This window comes from Microcaecilia unicolor, chromosome 6 (assembly GCF_901765095.1).
Source record: "Microcaecilia unicolor chromosome 6, aMicUni1.1, whole genome shotgun sequence".
In the NCBI taxonomy this organism is placed as follows: Eukaryota; Metazoa; Chordata; class Amphibia; order Gymnophiona; family Siphonopidae; genus Microcaecilia; species Microcaecilia unicolor.
This window is the reverse complement of record NC_044036.1, coordinates 157,467,926-157,489,078: the sequence shown is the minus strand read 5'-3', so window position 1 is coordinate 157,489,078 and position 21,153 is coordinate 157,467,926. Positions and strand designations below refer to the sequence as shown.

Genomic DNA, 21,153 nt, shown 5'->3' with positions numbered 1-21,153 from the left:
AAGAAGCATTTTCTACCCATGGCAATTTTTAAAGGAAAAGTACACAGGCACTTTCTCTTTAAAATTTGATGAAAAGACCAGGAGTAGGAAGCACCCACAGGCATTGCATCAATGCAAATTGTTCTACGGTAAATCAAAGCATCTATTAAAATGATATAATAGCATTTTCTCAAACAATTTTGGAAGACAGAGTGTTTTTGTAACATCTCTTTAAAAATGGAAACATTTAGGAAAAAATTCTATCAATGGCACCCAAAATTCAGCACTGATAAAAATTGGTGCTCAATGTTATTCTATAAAGGGTCCTGCAGGATGAGCATTCTTTTCCGCGCTGAACTTTGGGCATGAGGACTTATGCCAGCTGAAACCTGATGTAAACCCTGGTGCGTAAGCTGGCACTGATCCCCACTATTCTGTAATACTGCATGCATTTTTTTTTAATGCCTCTGACCCGCTTATGTTCCTTGCATGACCATGCCCCAAATTGAGTTGCACACAATCCAATTTAGGCACCCATTATTATAGAATCCGGGGGGGGGGGGGGGTACGGTATGGTTTATAGTTATCACTAAGTATTATTTCACATTGCTTTTTCTACTGGATTCATTTTACAATGAGTGTTAACAAATAGAGAATAGTTTGTGTCTAACCTTGATTTTTCTCCTCCAAGCCCTCCAATCAACTTTTCTGCTCTTTCTAGTTTCTTAGCACACAAATCCACCTGGAACTCAAGACGAACTTTTTCTTCAGTTTTCTCATGAAAGGTACGTTCCAAAGTAGCTAAACGATCTTCCACTTCCTTCAGCTCACTTCTTTTCTGGTTCAACAGTGACATAGTCTCAGCTAGGGACTGCTGGGCCTCTCCTAAACGTGCTTTTTTGGGAGCCACCACCTATTTAATTACAATAATTGAAGAATGGGATTATATTTATCAAAACGTTTAATATGAAAGCATACTAGATGATGACGGAGAAGTGCCAATTGAGACATCTTTGTTTTTCCTCTGGTTCTCTATCACATTGGGTAGAAAAGTATAAATACTATTTCCACTCACTTAAACAAACACCATTCATCCTCTCATGTGTCTTTTACTAAGCCTCTAAATCATGGTCCCTACCACTGCTTCTATATTTGTGCCAAGTATAATTAAATTCCATTAGAGTATTGGCCTCCATCACTATCACTGGTAGGCCACTTCAGGCACTCACCACCTCCCTAGTGAATAAGTATCTCCTCATGTTTCCTCTGCACCTGGAGATGAAGATTAAGACTGACAAAACACAACTGATCCATTTAGTTTGCCTGATTACTCCTTGGCTAAACTCTGCTCAGAATATATCCCAGTTGTCAACCATAGACATTTTGCTGTCTAAAGGATATTGCTTTTTATCCAAGTCTGCTTTTGTGATCTTCCTATTTAGTTATTACAAATCCCATAGTCAATCCAACATCCAGGTCCCCTCCCACTAAACTATGATTCCATCAAAATTTAGTGGGGCTGCTGCCTGAACATCCAGTTGTCCCTTGCTCATTGATGCTGGAGTTGTAAAATGATCACCCCATTTGAAACAAAAGAAGGATTGAACAGAGCACTGGCTTCCTCACTCAATCACACAATGGGGCTCATTTTCAAAGCACTTAGACTTACAAAGTTCCATAGGTTACTATGGAACTTTGTAAGTCTAAGTGCTTTGAAAATACACATCATAATTTCCCTTTATCTCTAAATCTTTTTTTATCTTAATCAGTTTTAGTATTCTTTTGGAAGCATTGCTGATCCTTCCTATCCTTTTACTTTGCAATTCTTCATAGCTTTTAAAACAAACATCATAATATCATCATTGTAATGTAATAGCTTAACCTGTTATTGGCTTGTATTTCAGAAGGTTTGCTGCTTAGCTATTTTGCAGGGATCACAGCTTTTTGAAGCTAGATAAAAATGTATTAAGTTAGTCTAATAAAAGTTCCTACAACGTATTTGTTGATCTTTATTTTCACATCTGTATTTCTTGATACTTTTATCCTATTTCATTCTTTAATGGCACATCACTTTCCCAAGATCCAAAACAGTTTATAACATAATTTAAATATAATTACATCAGCATAAAGTATCCCAATAGGCTCTCAACAGACTACTCCCTGCCAATGTTTATCCCCTACTCATCATTCACCTCACTCTCACCCTTTCTCAACTGATAAGTCAGTGGTTGACACTCAAACACTCAAAAAGAGATGCTACATTGAAAAGAGCTTGGGGGACTCAGAAATCAAGACCCAAGAGCTCATCTTAGAAGGAAATGAGGGTGGATAGTTTTGCACTGCTGCTCCTTTTCATCTGTCTCATTTCTTTTTGTTAGATATTTGATAATTGGTCAAAAGATTGTGGATTTTGTTAGTGTTGCTATTTGACTGTTCTATGTTTTATGTTATTTTCAGATTTTATTTTTCTATAAACCACTTTGTTGTACTATAAAAAGTGGTTTATCAGATGATTAAACTGAACTTGCTCTTCTGTATCCTAAACTATGGTTCAGAACAAATACTGCATTTATCAAAAGAGTGTCCAAGGTGCACAAAGGTTCCAGCATTCAAACATTCTTCAGGATCTCAGTTCACAAAATTTCTTTCCACTAAAACTTTTCTTTCTCACCCAGCAATCAATTACCAAAATACTAGGAAGTATTGAGGCATTCGGAGAAAAATATTTGTGTCTAGTACTAGATGTTATAAATCCAGTTAATCTATGCCTGTGCATCTCAACTGGGTACTTGGCACAATGACTGTTTCTGAGGTTCAGCTGGGCACACTTTGAGTATCTGGCACAGTTATCCTTATAGCAATCTCTGTAGATGACAAAACAGCCACTGAGGTGTGGCTGTCAAGGGAAAAGAGCTTGTACACACAGTCATTGACCTGGCACCTCTCACAATCCAGCTAGATGTGTTGAGCAAAGGAGGTGGATATTTCAGTTAGGAGCAGCTAATGGGGCCACTGGTAACGTCAACGAGATTTTACATAGACAACATGTGTTGGGATAGGAGCAATATCACCCAGGTAAGAGTTACTCCAATTATACTGGCCAATGCAGTCATACTGCTGTGCGTCTTTAGTTATGGTGTAAACCTCTTAGTCGCCTATCTAGGCTCAATTTTATTGTATATCAAATATACAAAAATAAATAAAAATAAATACATAAACCACTCACAGAGAGACAAGTGCTCAGTGCATAGTACAGAAGCTCTGGCTTTCCAGTCCTGTCTTGGGACAGATGTTCAGCTCATACTTTGCCTGGTGGTTGAACTTTGAGAACATAAGCATTATCGAAGACCAACAGTGGCCAATTCAGGTCACAAGTACCTGGCAAGATCTCAAAAGAGTAAAACGGATTTTATGCTGCTTATCCCAGGAATAAGCAGTGGATTTTCCCAAGTCCAAGATCTCACATAGGAGTTGGTGATCGGGTTTAAACACTTGTAACAATGATACACATATTTTTGGTCATCCAGGATGGATTATCTGACTGAAAATCCTCAGCTGGCCTATGGTTGGTGACTAGATTGGTCTACGGAAGGGTAATTTTCAAAGAGCTCACAGGTCTGCAAGCTGATTTTCAAAGGAAGGTTCCTTTTCAAAACCCCACAAGGTGAAGTTCTACATGATTTTATTAACCCCCAGTTTTTGCAGTGCAAGGAATGCTGGTTAAACAATGTGTGAGGATTAAAACTGAAATTCCTGCATGCAATAGAGCCCAGAGAAAATACATATGCTGTTTTGCCCACAGAGGGAGAGAGGACAGCTTTCCAATGTGCCATCTCTGTAAGTGAACTCCCCATTTACTCAGACAGAATCTCTTTGAAAGCTGCCCCGAATATAAATACTACTCAATTAAGAAAAATAACTGGAATGAGAGCTGTAACATATACAAGGAACATTAGTAAAATATCTGTACTATTTATCTTAATAACTAAACTCTTGCTAAGTTTTGAGACAGATAAACAGCAATAAAGATGTACCTTTGCAACTCTGTCATATACTTCCATGGCCAGAATCCACCTACACAAACCCTCAGCTGCTGAGGAGGCTTTAGCCACTTTTACTGGATCAAAGTCAGGATTAGTGATATATTCACTTCGAATCTTCTGCATGACAGGCACCTGGACAGTGATCAAACTGTGTTACAGATTTACCTACATTATACCACCTCTCCAATAAATGCAGTTGTCAATCGGAGCAATTCTATAAGCTGGCGCCTAGAGTTATGAGCCACCTACACACATCAAAGGTACCATTAATTGACAGTATTGGTAGCTATCCTGCTTATTTTCAAAGGAGAAGGGCGGCCATCTTCCAACACAAATCGGGAGATGGTCGCCCTTCTCCTAAGGGCGGCCAAGTCGGTATAATCGAAAGCTGATTTTGGCCGCCTTCAACTGCTTTCTGTCGCAGGGCCGGCCAAAGTTCAAGGGGGCGTGTCGGCAGTGTACCGAAGGCAGGATGTGGGCGTGGTTAACAGATGGCCGGCCTCGGCTGATAATGGAAAAAAGAAGGCCGGTCCTGACAAGCATTTGCCCAACTTTACTTGGTCCATTTATTTTTAGGACCAAGCCTCAAAAAGGTGCCCAAACTGACCAGATAACCACTGGAGGGAATTGGGGATCACCTCCCCGTACTCCCCCAGTGGTCACCAACCTCTTCCCACCCAAAAATAAAACTTTTTAAATATGTTTTGCCAGCTTCTATGCCAGCCTCAAATGTCATACCCAGCTCCATCACAGCAGTATGCAGGTCCCTGGAGCAGTTTTAGTGGGTACTGCAGTGCACTTCAGGCAGGCGGACCCAGGCCCATCCCCCTCCTACCTGTTACACTTGTGGTGGTAAATGGGAGCCCTCCAAAACCCACCCGAAACCCACTGTGCCCACATGTAGGTGCCCCCCTTCACCCATAAGGGCTATGGTAGTGGTGTACAGTTGTGGGAAGTGAGTTTTGGGGGGGATTTGGGGGGCTCAGCATCAAAGGGAAAGAAGCTGTGTACCTGGGTGCAATTAATAAAGTCCACTGCAGTGCCCCCTAGGGTGCCTGGTTGGTGTCATGGCATGTGAGGGGGATCAGTGCACTACAAGTGCTGGCTCCTCCCACGACCAAATAGCTTGGATTTGGCCGGATTTGAGATGGCCGGCCTCAGTTTCCACTATCGGCGAAAACCGATGCCGGCCATCTCTAAGGGCGGCCATCTCTTGGGTAGACCCAAATGTTGAGATTTGGCCGGCCCCGACTGTATTATCGAAACGAAAGATGGCTGCCCATCTTGTTTCGATAATACGGTCGGGAATGCCTCTTTATGGTGCTGGCCTTAGAGATGGCCGCCCTTATAGATGGGTGCCCCCATTCGATTATGCCCCTCTATGTGAACTAAGCACTATTCTACTGTATAAAGTAGTGCCTAAGTGCCATAGTGCCTAACTGCAAGGTTGAAATACATGTGGGCAGTGCATGGGTGGGCTATGAGTGTGTCTCCCAGTTACATGCATACTATAAATTACACACATTATTTGGCACACTTAGGCATGCCAGCTTACGCTTGGCATAAGAATGCATGCCTAAATGTGGGCATGCATACATACGCTGGTATTCTATAACAGAATCTTGGCACCAAGATGCCATTATACAATTGGCGTTAAGTGCATAGCACTGGCGCCTAAACTGAGGCACCAATGTATAGAATTGCCCTGAATGTGTTTAAAAACAAAGAAAAAAAAACTTACTGGAATGTTATCTTTGTCATATTCCCTGAGGTCTCTTAAGAAATTCATATCACCCAATAGTTTCTTGCTAGGTCCCCAGTAATCAAGGATCTTCAAACAAAAATATGGGAAAACTGTTATAAGAGAATAAACATTTTTTTATACCCTGCAGTTTCCTCCTTCTCTTTTTGGCTTCCAGCTCAATCAGAACCAAAGCTAGAATCTGACACTATAAGCCTTCAATTGTAATTATTGTGGTATTTTTTCTCTACTTTATACCTCCTCACAACTTACTCTTTAGTCCAGTCATTGCAGTGAAAGCCTTTCCAAAAGTCTGTAATCATGAGCTCAAAGATGACCACTAGATGCACAACTGCATGATGACTATGGCTCCCTCCACCCCCAGGTGCTATGAATACTACCTCCACAGCATCCCCAGTGCCAGCTGGCCAGGGAAGTGGAAGCCCTCACTTAGGAATCAAACTGTCTGTGCCAGTAAGCAACTGTGCCATTCCCTAAGAAAACATTTTTATTAAGCACCCAATAAATGTTAGTCAAAGTAGTTCTGATGAATGAATATGCTAAAGGCCCTTGAATAGTACATAGGTACGATGAAAACTCGGGGGGGGGGGGGGGGGGGGGGGTTAATATTATAACAGTGCACATAGATGTGACGGACAAGTAGGCACCTATTTCAAGTCTATATTATAAACACACTGTAAACTTGATTGTATAAAATTCAATGCAGAAAATAAAGTATAACACCAACAGTTACAGAATAAGAGGAACTTTATTGCATAAAGAAATATTATTTGTTTTGGCACACTGTTAAATTATTCTGTTCTAAGGAATGAATATTCTAAATAGACTACATTTTGGGGTCCTTTTACTAAGCCATGGTAAAAAGTGGCCTGCGGTTGTGTGGGCGAACACCAAATCCAAAATTAGGGGATGCGCTAGACTGGCAATAGTCTCATTTTGGTGTGCACTACAAGCACATACAGCCTACTGTGCCTTTGTAAAAGGGCCCCTTTCTGCTATATTTAACTGAAGGAATGGTTCTTTGGGAAATGTTTGCATTCCCTTTGCAGTAGAGTATGGAGCTTCCATTTTGTAAACAATTCCTGTCAGCCTACAAGGTTTGTCTAATAAAAACACAGCAGTGCATCCTAACCCCAAATTATGGAGAACAATAGCTTCAAAATTTCTTGTGGTTTCACATAATAACTCTCTCTCTTCAAAACAGCCATGGTTTACTGTATGTCGGCTATGTTGAAATTACAACATATGCACCAAAAACAAATAATGTCTGGATCTGAACAGAAAAAGAGAAGTCTGAAAACATATATGAACCCAAATCATATTATAAGGGCAAGAATTATGCATTTAAAACTCCCCCTATGTAACCTGAAATACTATCTGAATTAAAATACACTATTGCAAATGAATTGCAGATATTTTACCTTCTGTCCTGTCCCTGCAGGATCATTAATTCTTTCAGGTTTTATTTCTTTCATGACACATACTGCTGACATTACTAGTTTGACACCAGATGGTGGATTCTTCATTGATTTTACAATTGTAACATCTGACGGCTGAAATAAAAGTAATAAAATGTTAGCAGCTGGCTATAGCACAGTTTCCAATAGATTACAACCATTCTCCTGGATTAATAATTGCCAGTGGAGCACTGGTTTTTCCTCTGTATAAGTGTGCTTGTATACCCAGATATATAAAATTCCCTCACCAAATCGTAAACAGAGTAATGTAAAGAAAAAAATACTAAACAAACCCACTCATAAAATATAGTGCCTGGAATTCTCCAGTATAATTAATGCTTTCAAAGTTTCAGCTCTATGTATCTATTGCTGAAGTCCTTTCAGCATACAAAGAAATGACAGTCTTGCTGGGACCATAATCAACAACATGCTAAAGTACTAAGGCCTATCAAAAAATGTTTAGCAGCAATATTTAGAAATAAAGGTTAACAAATTGGTTGTAAGTGATAATTAATTAAAAGGGCATTTATTTGTAAATACTTAATTGCTCACAATTCACATTTAGCATCAAATTGATGACTAACTGAATATATCTGACTAGTTTTTGACAAGTCAGTGAACACAAAGCAGTTTCACTAACCTGATTATGGGAGCTAGATATTGAAGGTTAGTCATGAATATGTTTAGTCCAATTAAAAAGGATCAACTACACTGACCCTAATTTCTACACATTGAAGACATTGCTCTAGTATCAATACCAAAATCTATGGTGACAATTCTATAAATTGGCACCTCAGTCTAGGTGCCCCAATGCTGTGCACTTAGCACAAATTCTATAATGACATTCTGGCACCAAGATTCTGCTACAGAGTACTAGCATAATGTCGACATTGGCACACCCATGTTTAAGCATGCTCTCTTATGTCATTGTCAATGGCAGCCTAAGTTGGTTTGCCTAGGTGCGCCAAGTGACTCACATAGTTCATAGTATTCTATAAACTATAGTGGGAGTCACGCCCATGTCTCTTCCATGCTCCACCCACATGTACACCATCATTGCAGTTAGGAGCTATGGCACTTAGATGCTACTTTATAGAATGGCGCCTAGTGCACACAGGTGCCTGTCAGTTAATGGTGTCTGATGTGCATAAGTAGCGCCTACCTCTAGGTTCCATTTTACAGTATTGCCCTTCACATATATACATATATTTTCAAAAGGTTGATTCTTTGTATGTTCTTTATGTATTTTGACACTATTTGAGTAAATGTAAGCAGACTTTGCAGGGGATATTTCCTTGCTCATAGGAAGGTCATAGGTTACTTTTCAACCCAAATTGTCCAATATTTTCAAGCTAGAGGCTTGAAACTAAGACTCTCTCTGTCTCTCTTAGAAAAATTCATATGCTCTCTCTCTCTGGCCTGGAATTAGGCATAGGTAACTGCCTAGGGTGCCAAATGATGACAGCATCAAGTATCCAAGCAATACAGGAGCCTTATATCACTAACTTTAAGACATCTGCTGGTACCATTTCAAATGGCACAACCATGGTACTTTGGCTAACAACCCTATCATTGCTCTCCAGGGGCCCCCTAGGCTGTTTGAACTCCAAGAGAGAATCCCTGCCCTCGTCCTTCAGTCGTGTCTATGGGTCCTCAAATCTTAAATCCAGCTCTGCTCTCTCTGACTCTTTCTCTTTGAGAAATACATGCACTCTCTCTCTCTCTGAGATATATATATACCCCTGGATCCTATAAAGGGCACCTAAATTTGGGCAACCAAAGTAATTAGTTAATGGGTTCCAATGATTTAATTACTGGAGTTAACAAGCATTTATTTGGCACAAATTATGATTTGGGTGCCGATTTAGCTGTATGCTATTCTGTAACAATGGGTGTCTAAATTGGATCGTGTGCAACTCAAAAGGGGCATGGTCTTGGGAAGGGTATGGGTGGGTCAGAGCATGCACAAAAGATGTGTACAGTCTTATAGAATAGCAGGGATCCATGCCCAACTTGCGCGCCAGGATTTATACCAGGCTTCAGCTGGCTTAAGTCTTCACATCCAAACTTGAGCATGGAATTCAATGCTCAATACCATTCTATAAAGAGTGCTCATCTTGGAGCACCCTTTATAGAACAGCACTGAGAGCCAATTTTTTACTGGCATCTAATTTTCAGCGCCATTTATAGAATTTCCCCATAAAGGCCAATTCTATAAGTGTGCCTCCATTTAGGTGTTCCTAGGCTGTGTGGCAGGTGTCTATTTTATAATGGAACCTAGGTGCCAAGGTCCCATTTTAGAATACTAACAATCTGCTGTCAATGTGCCTAAAATTTAGACACCTGAAGTTACACCAGCCATAGAGCTGGCATAATGGTGGGCACCTAAATGCAATAGGGGTGCGCATAACTTACAATATTCTGTAAGTAATGCCTTTCATAATGTAAGTAGTTATGATCATCACAATGTATAATACTGTTCCTACATTTCCTTGTTTTTACTGTATTCTTTACCATGTAAGATGCTTTCTTTTACTATGTAAGCCGCACTGGACCTGCTGTATGTGGGAAAGAGCGGGGTACAAATGTAATAAATAAATAAGTTGCATAAGTACATAAGTATTGCCACACTGGAACAGACCAAAGGTCCATCAAGCCCAGCATCCTGTTTCCAACAGTGGCCAATCCAGGTCATATAAATACCTGGCAAAATCCCAAAAAAGTTCAATACATTTTATGCTGCTTATCCCAGAAATAAGCAGAGGATTTTCCCCAAGTCAATTTAATAATGGTCTATAGACTTTTCCTTTAGGAAGCTGTCCAGACCATAGGCGCCCCTTATAAGAGGCTTGGAGCCCCAACTGCAATCTTTCCTGGGCCCCACTGCCCCTCCCATCCTATCTTATCCCATCTCTTTCTGCCCCTTTCATCCACCCACCTTTCAGCACAATACCTGTCCCGTTGCACTTTGCTTGGTCTGCGCTAATAAACAAGCAAGGCAGAGACGCGAGACCATGGCTCTCTGCCTGCCACTACTGCTTCCTGTGCCGTTCTTGCCTCCTCTGAGGTTAACTTTTGGGTCGGCACAGGAAGCAGTAGCGGCAGGCAGAGAGCCACGGTCCCATGCTTCTGCCATGCTTGTTTATTAGCGCAGACCAAGCAAAGTGCAACAGGAGGGATATTGTGCTGCAAATGCTACCTAGTTGGGGGGGGGGGGGAGGAGAGAGAGACAAATTAAAAGAGAATGCTGGCTAGCAAGGGGGAGAGAGAGAAAGACAGGAGAGGAATTGCTGGTTGGCGGGGGGGGGGGGAGACAAAAGAGGAGAGGCTGGATGGTTGTAGGGGAAGGGAGAGAGAGAAGATGCTGGATTGCAGGAGTAAAGAGAGAAGATGCTGGATGGAAGGAAGGAAGGAAGGAAGGGGAGAGAGGAAAGAGTTACTGAAAGACTGGGGAATAAGGGGAAGAAGAATGAGAGGCCAGAGTAGGGGAAAGAAATGGAAAGCTGTATGTAGACGCAGTAAAAAAAAGTGAGATTAAAGTCTGGATAACATGAATGAAATCAGAATGGACAGGCAGAAAAAAATGGAAGGAAGCTAAAAGGAACAGATCAGTGCTGGAGTTGGATGTAGTGGAGGAGGTGAAGAAGACAGAAGAGAAAAAAGGAGACCCTTGGAAAGAGTTAAAAGAAGACAGGAAAGCAGGAACCAGAGACTGGGGCCAACATATTAAAAAAAAAAAATTAAGTGACCAGACAGCAAAGGTAAAAAAAAAAAAAAAAAAAAAAGAATTTTACTTTTAATTTAGGATGAAATAATGTGGTGGCTGTGTTAGTCCACTTAAAACGTTAATAAATGTAAATAAAAGACAAAAAGGAAAATAAGGTGACATCTTTTTATTGGACTAAATACATTTTTTGACTAACTTTCGGAGATCAATACCTCCTCTTTTAGGTCTAGACATTATGCTGTTAAAAGTATGCTTGTCCTAAATTAAGCAAGGATGTTTTAGCTTTTGAAAACTAGTTAAAAACTGTAATAAGTTAGTAAAAAAAGAGGTATTATCTTATTTTCTATTTTCATTTTGTTAATGTATAATGCAGCAATTGGACTATGTCAGTTTTTGAAATTTACATCTGCTCTTTTTATATTTGCATAGTACAGAGGGACATGTGTCACTGTTCCTATTTTTCTGGTGTTGCACCATATGCAGAATGTAGATTCTTTGGGGATCAGTGTAATTTTTGTCTACATATTTCTGTTTTTAGTTTGTGGTTACTTATTCTATACTTGAGGGTCTACCTGTGTTTGAAAAAGGCTGGGTATTCTGTTAGTACTGATTCTGTGTAGGATTGATCTGTACTAATTTAGCTTTTTTAGTTTTCCATTAGGTGTATTAATGTTCTACTGCCTACTGTATTCCTTATGATATGCCATGATATACAAATCCATTTTTACATGCACATGAAGGCGTTTATTGCTTGTCAATACCTTCCTTAGGACTCAATCTCTTCTCCATCTTGACAAATTGTATACACCGAATGCACTGCAAGAAAACCCTCACTCACTAGCCTTCAATCTCACTAATTAAGGTAGTACTCTTCAATGTTTGAGAAAGACTACACTTAGCATCTCTGCACTTTGGTCCAGCATCTTCCTTCCCTCCCATTTTACTTTTTGTTTCTGCGTGTTGTAAGGCAATTATGGAGTAGGGCCCATCCCTGACCCCGCCCCCATCCTGCCCCCTTTAGCCTCCCCAAACAGCTGGGTCACCGACCGCCTATGGTCCAGACCTTTTTTAAACCCTCTAAGCTAACTGCCTTTACCACATTCTCTGGCCATGAATTCCAGCGTTTAATTACATGTTGAGTGAAGAAACATTTTCTCTGATTTGTATTAAATTTACTATGAGTTTCTCAAAGAGACGGTATAACTGCAATTCTATAACTTGGAACCCACATTTATGTGTGCGTTACATTTTAGATTTATAGAATATTAGCACTTACGCTCTTAGATTTTTAGAATATTAACACTTAACTCTACAATGCCTATATGCTATTCTGCAAATACCTGCATAACTTACATAGCGCGTATTTGCAAGGGGGGGGGGGAATACACAGTGGAAAGGCAGGGCTGGATATAGGCAGGGCTCCCACTTGTGCAGGTAATTAATTAGTGCACCTTAGTAAAAGGATAATTTCATGTCATATTCTGTACAAGCAATAGCTTGGTGATTTTTCTTTTATTCAATATTTGCAAACATATAAATAAATAAAAAACCAAAATGATAAAAACAAGCAGAAAATTGTATCTGCTGTTTTATCATTCACTTCTATAAAATAAAGCTCTATAAAAATTACAGAACTCTACTCTTAAATTACTTTCTTCATATCATTTCACACACCACTGAATAATTAGAAGCATGGACAATTAAATTAATGCAGCATTTCTTAATTTTATTTCACTTGCCTTTAGGGTATCCAATGCCGAGAGAGCTGCCTCTAATGCTGGAATTGCTTCTGCCAAGTCACTCTCACATTCATTCTTCAGGGACTGAGCTTCTGATGCTTTTTGTGTAGCTGCTTCCTCATCTATTCTCACGATTATACTTTTTGCCTCCACTTGGGCTGATTCCTTCTCTATAATCTGTGGATAAAAGAAATAAGAACTAGTGATCACAGTTTTAATTTGTCAGCTCTTGGTGATTATACTTTATATATACCAATATAATGCCTCTAATAAGGATCAGCAAAGCAACATTCTGACTTGCTTAAATACATAATGATGATGGTTTGAGTAAGTAGTAGAAGCTATTGAAAACTCTACATTAGTGGTTTTCAACCTGGGGTCCGTGGACTTTCAGAGGCCATCACGGGAGTCCTACAAAAGGGAGATAACCAAAATGCAGCTGCTGAAAAAAAGAGCAGGCTGACTTTACCTCTAAAGAGATCTAAATGCTACTGCCTAATCCCACACTGCCAAGCCAAGAGGGGGAGATTGCAGATTCAAGGCCAAACAGGTAGAAAAGGCAACAGCCAAAGCCAGAAGGATGCTTGAGTGCACAGGTTTGGGTCACAGTGGCTTAAGAAGAGAGATTGATAATGAGTGGTGTGGCTGGGAAAGGGAAAGATATTGATGGGGAAAGGATGAACATAGGGAGGAGGAACTAGAGCAGAGAGGCTGGAGGAAGCAAGTGATATTGGGTGGGGACAGACTAGAGGCCCCCAAAATATCTGGATGTAGAAAAGGAGTCCCCAAAACCAATAAGATTGGGAACCTCTGCCCTAAACATTATCCTTTCTATCTTCTCTTCAAATGTTAAATTAAAATCAGGCCAAAAAGGGAATCTTAATGATTTTGATTTAAGAGCTCATTTAGCTATTTGAAAAATATTTTAATTAGTACTTCTTAAGGAAGCTGGTATCTACCAAAATGTTACAAATTTGGTCAAGTAGTATCAAAGTCCAACCAAAACCAATGGCTCTATTCCAATCCAACTCCCCCAAAACTGGAGATGCCTGTTTCTAAGGACAAGACTTTTATTGTAAAATAAGCTTTAAGGATTTCTTTTAACAACATCTCTAAAAGTCAAAGATATTAATACATTTTTACTTTTCATTATTTTTCCACTTGGATGGTTGCAGACACTCCTGATTTACTAAGAATAGCTCACCTAATTTATCCTGATGTACTCCAGGACCAGGAGTCTAATTGGTTTAAAGTTTTATATTTAATCATTTTACTTTACTAGCTTCTTACTATTCCAGAACCTGTGGGATAATTGTGTTCATCAACTAGCAGGTGGAGAGAGAGAACTGAACACTGAGAAGCCATATCTCTCTTGGCATTCAGTCCAGCTCTTCAGTATTTTCTCTCTCCAGCAGGTGGATGGACACAGTTTTCAGCCTCTGGTTCTGAGTGATTTGTTCCTAGTCCAGTTGGTTAACTGGTCCCCAACTGAGCTTTGCAGGTGGCTTGAGTCTGCAAAGTCATATCTGGATGTCTTGAAGAGACCAGCATTAAGAAGAGTGCGAAAGCAGACCTCAATCTCCTTTTTAACTTTTCATCTATCAAACTTTTCCTCTCCTTGTCTCACCTCCTGCCCAGTCCATCTTCACTAGCTCTCCCATTTCCCTGGCCTCTTATTCCCTTCTGTCTGTTGCCCACTCCCATTACCACATTTCTACCCTCTGTAGTCAAAACCTTCATCTTACTCTTCTCCTTGATGGTTTCACAATGATCAGCATCTTCCTTTTATCTCATGCTGCCCCCCACTAGCCTGCAGGCCCCCCTTCTCCATACCAACTCCTCATTGTCTCTCTCCCCTTTTAGCCCAGTATCTCCACATTCTCTCCCTCATCCCCCTTGTGGCCCAGTATCTTTAAATTCTCTCCCCCTTTATAGCCCAGCATATCCACACTCTAGGGTCGATATTTAGACAATGGGAGATAGCTGGGCTGTCTCCCGCAGTTGGTTCTGAGACCTGATATTCAATGTTGGGCCGTTTCCAGTAACTGGCATTGAATATATGGGTGTTTTTTGTCCAGTTTAAATTTAGCTGGCCAAGCCAATATTCAGCACTAGCCAGTTATGTTTAAACCAGCCGAACAGCTATTTTGGCGGCCAAACTTGACTGCCAAATTTAGCCAGCGATGCGCTGAATATCAGCAGATAGTTGGTTATATTGCACGATCTAACCAGCTATTCGCTAAGCGCTAACCAGCAATATTTAGTGAGAGATAGCTGGCTATCTACTGCAGAATACTGTTGGATAGCTGGTTAAGAGGTCCCTTTACTAAGCTGCAATAAAAAGTGGCCTGCGGTGATGTGGGCGAGTGTCAGGGCATTTTTTACCACATCTTGGAAAAAGGACATTATTTTAATGGGTCAGGAAATGGGTATGCACTAAAATTAAAACTAGCATGCACCTATTTACAGCCTGAGCCCTTAATGCCACCTATTGATCCAGTGGTAAGGGTTCACGTGCTCCACGTGTGGTGCAGGCTAACTTTCAATTACCGCCTGAAATGCCACGTAGAAAAGAAATACATAATTTCTACTGCCAGAATGAGTGTGCACCAAATCCGAAATTACCACCAAGGGGTGGGGGGGGGGGGGGGTGCTAGCCTGGCAGTAGTCTCGTTTTGTCATGTGCTGCGCCAAAGCTTACTAAAAGAACCCTCAGTGCCATTTGGCTCCTGGCTGGTTAAATGGTTCTAAAAATTGGCTAGTCTTTTTCTCCCCCTTAACAGCATCAACACGTTGTCTCCCCCACCTCTTGTAGCCTGACATCTCCACACTCTTTCTCCCTCCCCCAACTGCTAGTCTTAACATCTCCACACTCTATCTCCCTCCCTCCTCCAACTGGTAGCCCAGAATCTCCACACTCTCTCTACCCCACCAAATGATGGGAAAAAATGTTGAAGCAGACACAGTTGGAAGATAAAACAAGAACTTTATTGGCGCTTGAAATAATTATCTTAGTTATCTCACCCATTCAATCCAATCAATGTGATTTTGCAATTTAAGCTCATAACACTCTTTCACCTACCTTCATCATATTTGCATTGTCTACTTTAGCCTCCTCCAGTTTGGGTTGTAAATCCACTAGTTCTTTCTTCATCTCACCAACCTAGAACAACATTTCCTTATAAAAATTTCACACTGAAATACATTTTATTAATCAAATGTAGATTGTAAGCTCTGTCAAGCAGGGACTATCCCTTTATGTCCAGTGTACAGTGCTGCGTAAGTCTAGCAGCGTTATAGAAATGATAAGTAGTAGAAGTAGTAGTAGTAGATTCTACATAAAACATTTATACTATCAGTGAATGAACCATCATGTAACTTTTTCTAGAAATACGAATCAACAAAGATGATACCACTGCATTGGACTAATTCAATACATCTGTGATTAACTTTCAATCTTGTTTGTTGATGCTTATTTCTATAAATCACACTGGACTAAAAGACTAGTTCCAAAAATTCAGGTGAAAATCTATCTGGTTATTCAAATAGAAGAGCCCATTAAGAGACCACTATCAGAACCAGAAACATTTCCAAACTATATATTATACAATCAAAAAAAATGTTCAACAATATACAGTATTTGTACATATAAAAATGAACTGCAGAGTATGCAGTTTTCTGAATGGGAAAAGAGTAAAGACTCAGTTTCACAAAGAGGGATCAATATTCAGAAGATATATATGGATAAATTTTACTTTTAATTGCATAAATCTAACAAGTTAAAATTCCCCATCCCATGCCTGAATATTGACTGTGCCAAATGGTGAATTTTCCAGCATGAGAATATTTCATAAAGTGTTTTTTTCTAGTTTGGCCAGCAGGTAAGATGGCCGACAGGTAAGGAGCTCATCAAACGAGCTCCAGAGGTCCTGATCGAACAGACCTACCTAGGCCATCCCTGACTGGACCGGAACAGACCGGATAGGAGCTAAATCAAAACCGAACTACTTAGCTGACCCAAACGGATCCCAAAGATTCAGGAGGTAAATAGTGAGTCTCAGACGAACGTGTCCGCGCCACCACGCGACCCAGTGGCCCGTTAGCGGCTGAGCCCTAGAGTGTACAGACCCACCTAGCCATCCAGTGGGTTAACAAACATCCCTGACCAGACTGAAACGGGTCGGACAGGAGTTAAATCGGAGCCATCTGCCCACCGACGGCCAAGACCTAGATTCCAACGAACTGCAAAAGGGGAAGCCATCGATCGAGTGGCGCCCATACAGATCGAGCCCGTGTGAGATCCAGCCTAAGTGGTGAACCGCCTCGTTGTCATTGGAGAGGTGGAATACCTCCTCCAGGCGGGATCAGCATCTCCAGAAAACAGCCGGACGCCAGGAGCGCTCTGACCGAGAGCCGAAACAAATCCCTGTGGAGGACCACGATCCAACTCCCCTCATGGCGGCTAGCTTGCAATTCCCTTCTCCAACTGCAGTGCCCATGCCCAGGGCTGCTCGAAATGAACAGAGATTACCGAGAGCTGCATCTCTACCCGCGCTAAGTGAGCAGCACAACGAGGATAGCGTCTGCAGACCGAATTGAGCAGGCAAACACTGCAGACTCGGGGCGATTCCCAGCAACAGCTCTTTCTAACTAGGAAACAAGATGGCCACCAGGTAGGAAGCTCCGTGATGAGCTCCGGGGGCCCTAGGGATTAGGACTTACCCGGCTATCTGCCGCCTTCCTGCCGCATGGCTGCGGCCTTCCCCCACTGTCGTCCGGCTCCCGCGGCCTCTCTGCCTTGCCCGTGCACTCCGGGGGAGCCCAGGCTCGGTGTCTCTGCGTGGAGGGGCCGGGCAGGCCGTAGTCTGCCGCACTGGTCGCGCCCGTGGTCCCGTGCGCTGCTGCCGCACTCCCCGGTCGGAATGGCCTGGGCGCGAATTGCAGTTGCTGACCACGCGGTGGCTTCAGGCGCGACCAGGAACAGTGGGAGGCAGAGTCCATCAGCCCAGGCCTGCGTCTGGCTGCGTCCAGCGCCCTTTGCGTCGGGCCGACAGAAGCAGTGTCCACCGGCCCCAGCTTGTTCCAGTCTGCAGACCCAGCTTGTTTCAGCCTGCAGACCCAGCTTGTTTCAGCCTGCAGACCCAACTTGTTCCATCGGCCCCAGCCTGTTCCAGCCTGCAGACCCAACTTTTCCCTGCCTGCTCTGATCCATCGGCCTGTTCCAGTACATCTGTTCGGAGTGTTCCTGGTCACCTGACCCAATTCCTCCCTGCTGTTCCAGCCAGCCCATCCAGCCCACCGGATCCAGCCTCTCCCTGCATGTTCCAACTACCTGCTCCAGCTTGTCCCAGTCCGTCGGATCCAGCTTCTCCCTGCTTGTTCCAGTCATCTGCTCCAGCTTGTCCCAGTCCATCGGATCCAGATTCTCCCTGCTTGTTCCAGCCATCTGCCCCAGCTTGCTTGTTCCAGCCATCTGCCCTAGCTTGCTCCAGCCCGCCTGATCCAGCTCGTCCGGCCTCTCCCTGCATGTTCCAGCTACCTGCTCCAGCCTTTGCCTGCTTGTTCCAGCTACCTGCTCCAGCTTGCCGCAGTCCGTCGGATCCAGCTTCTCCCTGCTTGTTCCAGCCATCTATTCCAGCCCGCCTGATCCACCTCATCCAGCTCGTCCCAGCCCATCTACACCAGCCTGCTCCAGCCCGCCTGATCCAGCTCCTCCCTGTTTTTGCCAGCCATCTGCTCCTGCTTCTTCCAGCCCGCCTGATCCAGCATATTCCAACCCGCCTGCTCAGCTTCTCCCTGTCTGCTCCAGTCCTTCGGCTTCAGCTGTGCCAGCCTGCCTGATCCAGTTTGTTCCAGTCTACCTGATCCAGCCTCTCCCTGCTTGTTCCAGCGACCTGCTCCAGCTTGTCCCAGTTCATCGGATCCAGCTTATCCCTGCCTGTTCCAGTCAACTGCTCCAACTTGTTCCAGCCCGCCTGATCAGCTACCTGACAAGGCTGTCTCCGCTTACAATGCCACTCTCTCCTCTGCTCTTGACACCTTCGCACCATCCACCTCCCGTCCCACTAAGCATACTATTCCCTAGCCATGGCTGACCCCTTGCATCCGTTACCTTCGCTCCTGCGCCCAATCTGCTGAACGCCTCTGGAGGAAATCCCGCACCCATTCAGATTTCCTTCATTACAAATTCATGCTATCCTCCTTCCACTTCTCCCTATTCCTTGCCAAACAGGATTATTACACCCAATTGACCAATTCTCCCAGCTCCAACCCCCACCGTCTCTTCGCCACCCTTAACTCCCTCCTTAAAGTGCCCTCCGCACCCACCCTCCCCTCGCTCTCTCCTCAATCACTGGCCGATTACTTCCGTGACAAGGTGCAAAAGATCAACCTTGAGTTCACTACCAAGCCATCTCTTCCTCTTCACCCTTCAACCCTCTCCCTCAACCAATCAACCCAGGCCTCCTTCTCCTCCTTTCCCGACATCACCGAGGAGGAAACTGCTCGCCTTCTTTCCTCCTCGAAATGCACCACCTACTCTTCTGATCCCATCCCCACCAACCTGCTTAACATCATCTCTCATACTGTCACCCCCGCCATCTGCCATATCCTCAACCTCTCTCTCTCCACTGCAACGGTCCCTGACACCTTCAAGCATGCTGTAGTCACACCTCTCCTCAAAAAACCATCACTTGACCCTACCTGTCCCTCCAACTACCGCCCCATCTCCCTCCTACCCTTCCTCTCCAAAATACTTGAGCACGCCGTTCACAGCCGCTGCTTTGATTTTCTCTCCTCTCATGCTATCCTCGATCCACTTCAATCTGGTTTTCGCCCTCTACACTCGACAGAAACAGCACTCTCTAAAGTCTGTAATGACCTGTTCCTTGCCAAATCCAGAGGCCACTACTCCATCCTCATTCTCCTCGATCTATCCGCCGCTTTTGACACTGGCAATCATGATTTACTTCTTGCCACACTGTCCTCATTTGGGTTCCAGGGCTCTGTCCTCTCCTGGTTCTCCTCTTATCTCTCCCACCGCACCTTCAGAGTCCACTCTCATGGATCCTCCTCCACCCCCATCCCGCTATCTGTTGGTGTTCCCCAGGGATCTGTCCTTGGACCCCTTCTCTTCTCAATCTACACCTCTTCCCTGGGTTCCCTGATCTCATCTCATGGTTTCCAGTATCATCTCTATGCTGATGACACCCAGCTGTATCTCTCCACACCAGACATCACCGCGGAGACCCAGGCAAAGGTATCAGCCTGCTTATCTGACATTGCTGCCTGGATGTCCAACCGCCATCTAAAACTGAACATGTCCAAGACCGAGCTCATCGTCTTTCCACCAAAACCCACTTCTCCTCTTCCTCCACTTTCTGTCTCGGTTGACAACACCCTCATCCTCCCCGTCTCATCTGCCCGCAACCTCGGAGTCATCTTTGACTCCTCCCTCTCCTTCTCTGCGCATATCCAGCAGATAGCCAAGACCTGTCGCTTCTTCCTCTTTAACATCAGCAAAATTCGCCCTTTCCTCTCTGAACACACCATCCGAACTCTCGTCCACGCTCTCATTACCTCTCGCCTTGACTACTGCAACTTACTCCTCACCGGCCTCCCACTTAGCAACCTATCCCCCCTTCAATCTGTTCAGAACTCTGCTGCACGTCTTATATTCCGCCAGAACCGATATACTCATATCACCCCTCTCCCTCAGGTCACTTCACTGGCTTCCAATCAGATACCGCATTCAGTTCAAGCTTCTCCTTCTTACCTACAAATGCACTCAGTCTGCTGCCCCTCACTACCTCTCTACCCTCATCTCCCCTTACGTTCCCGCCCAAAACGTGAACAAATCCCTCCTCTCATTACCCTTCTCCACCACCGCCAACTCCAGGCTCCGCTCATTCTGCCTCGCCTCACCCTATGCTTGGAACAACCTTCCCGAGCCCCTATGCCAAGCCCCCTCCCTGCCCATCTTCAAGTCTTTGCTTAAAGCCCACCTCTTCAATGCTGCGTTCGGCACCTAACTATTTCAGGAAATCCATACTGCCCCAATTTGACCGCCCCTATCAGACTTACTGTTCACGTGTCCTTTAGATTGTAAGCTCTTTGAGCAGGGACTGTCCTTCTATGTTAAATTGTACAGCGCTGCGTAACCCTAGTAGCGCTTTAGAAATGTTAAGTAGTAGTAGGTGGTGTATGTTTATGTTTAAAGCTGCTACAGCAAAAATGACTATCCCTTCTTTAGTTTAGTACAGAGAGGAAGAAACCTGCAGTGATATGGCCAGCTACTTTTTAAAAAATTGTTGTTCTGGGCTCTGATTGGTCCAGGAACTCAAACCCAGCCTGGAAATACTGGATTTCTCTCAGTCTCAGATAAGGATCTCTTCACTGAGGCCCTGTGAGCAGCTATATTTCCTGTACTCCCCAGGCACTATTCAGG

The 21,153-nt window shown here is 43.4% G+C and overlaps 1 protein-coding gene across 1 annotated transcript in view; it reads right to left on the bottom strand.

The window, feature by feature from the left end:
• DNAH12 (dynein axonemal heavy chain 12) overlaps window positions 1-21,153 on the bottom strand; it is a 314,549-nt gene that overhangs the window by 78,726 nt on the left and 214,670 nt on the right. Inside the window, 6 exon segments of the mRNA XM_030206132.1 lie at window positions 651-892; window positions 4,014-4,154; window positions 5,764-5,853; window positions 7,206-7,337; window positions 12,708-12,884; window positions 15,790-15,870. Of these exon segments, the coding sequence (XP_030061992.1) occupies window positions 651-892; window positions 4,014-4,154; window positions 5,764-5,853; window positions 7,206-7,337; window positions 12,708-12,884; window positions 15,790-15,870 (863 nt within the window).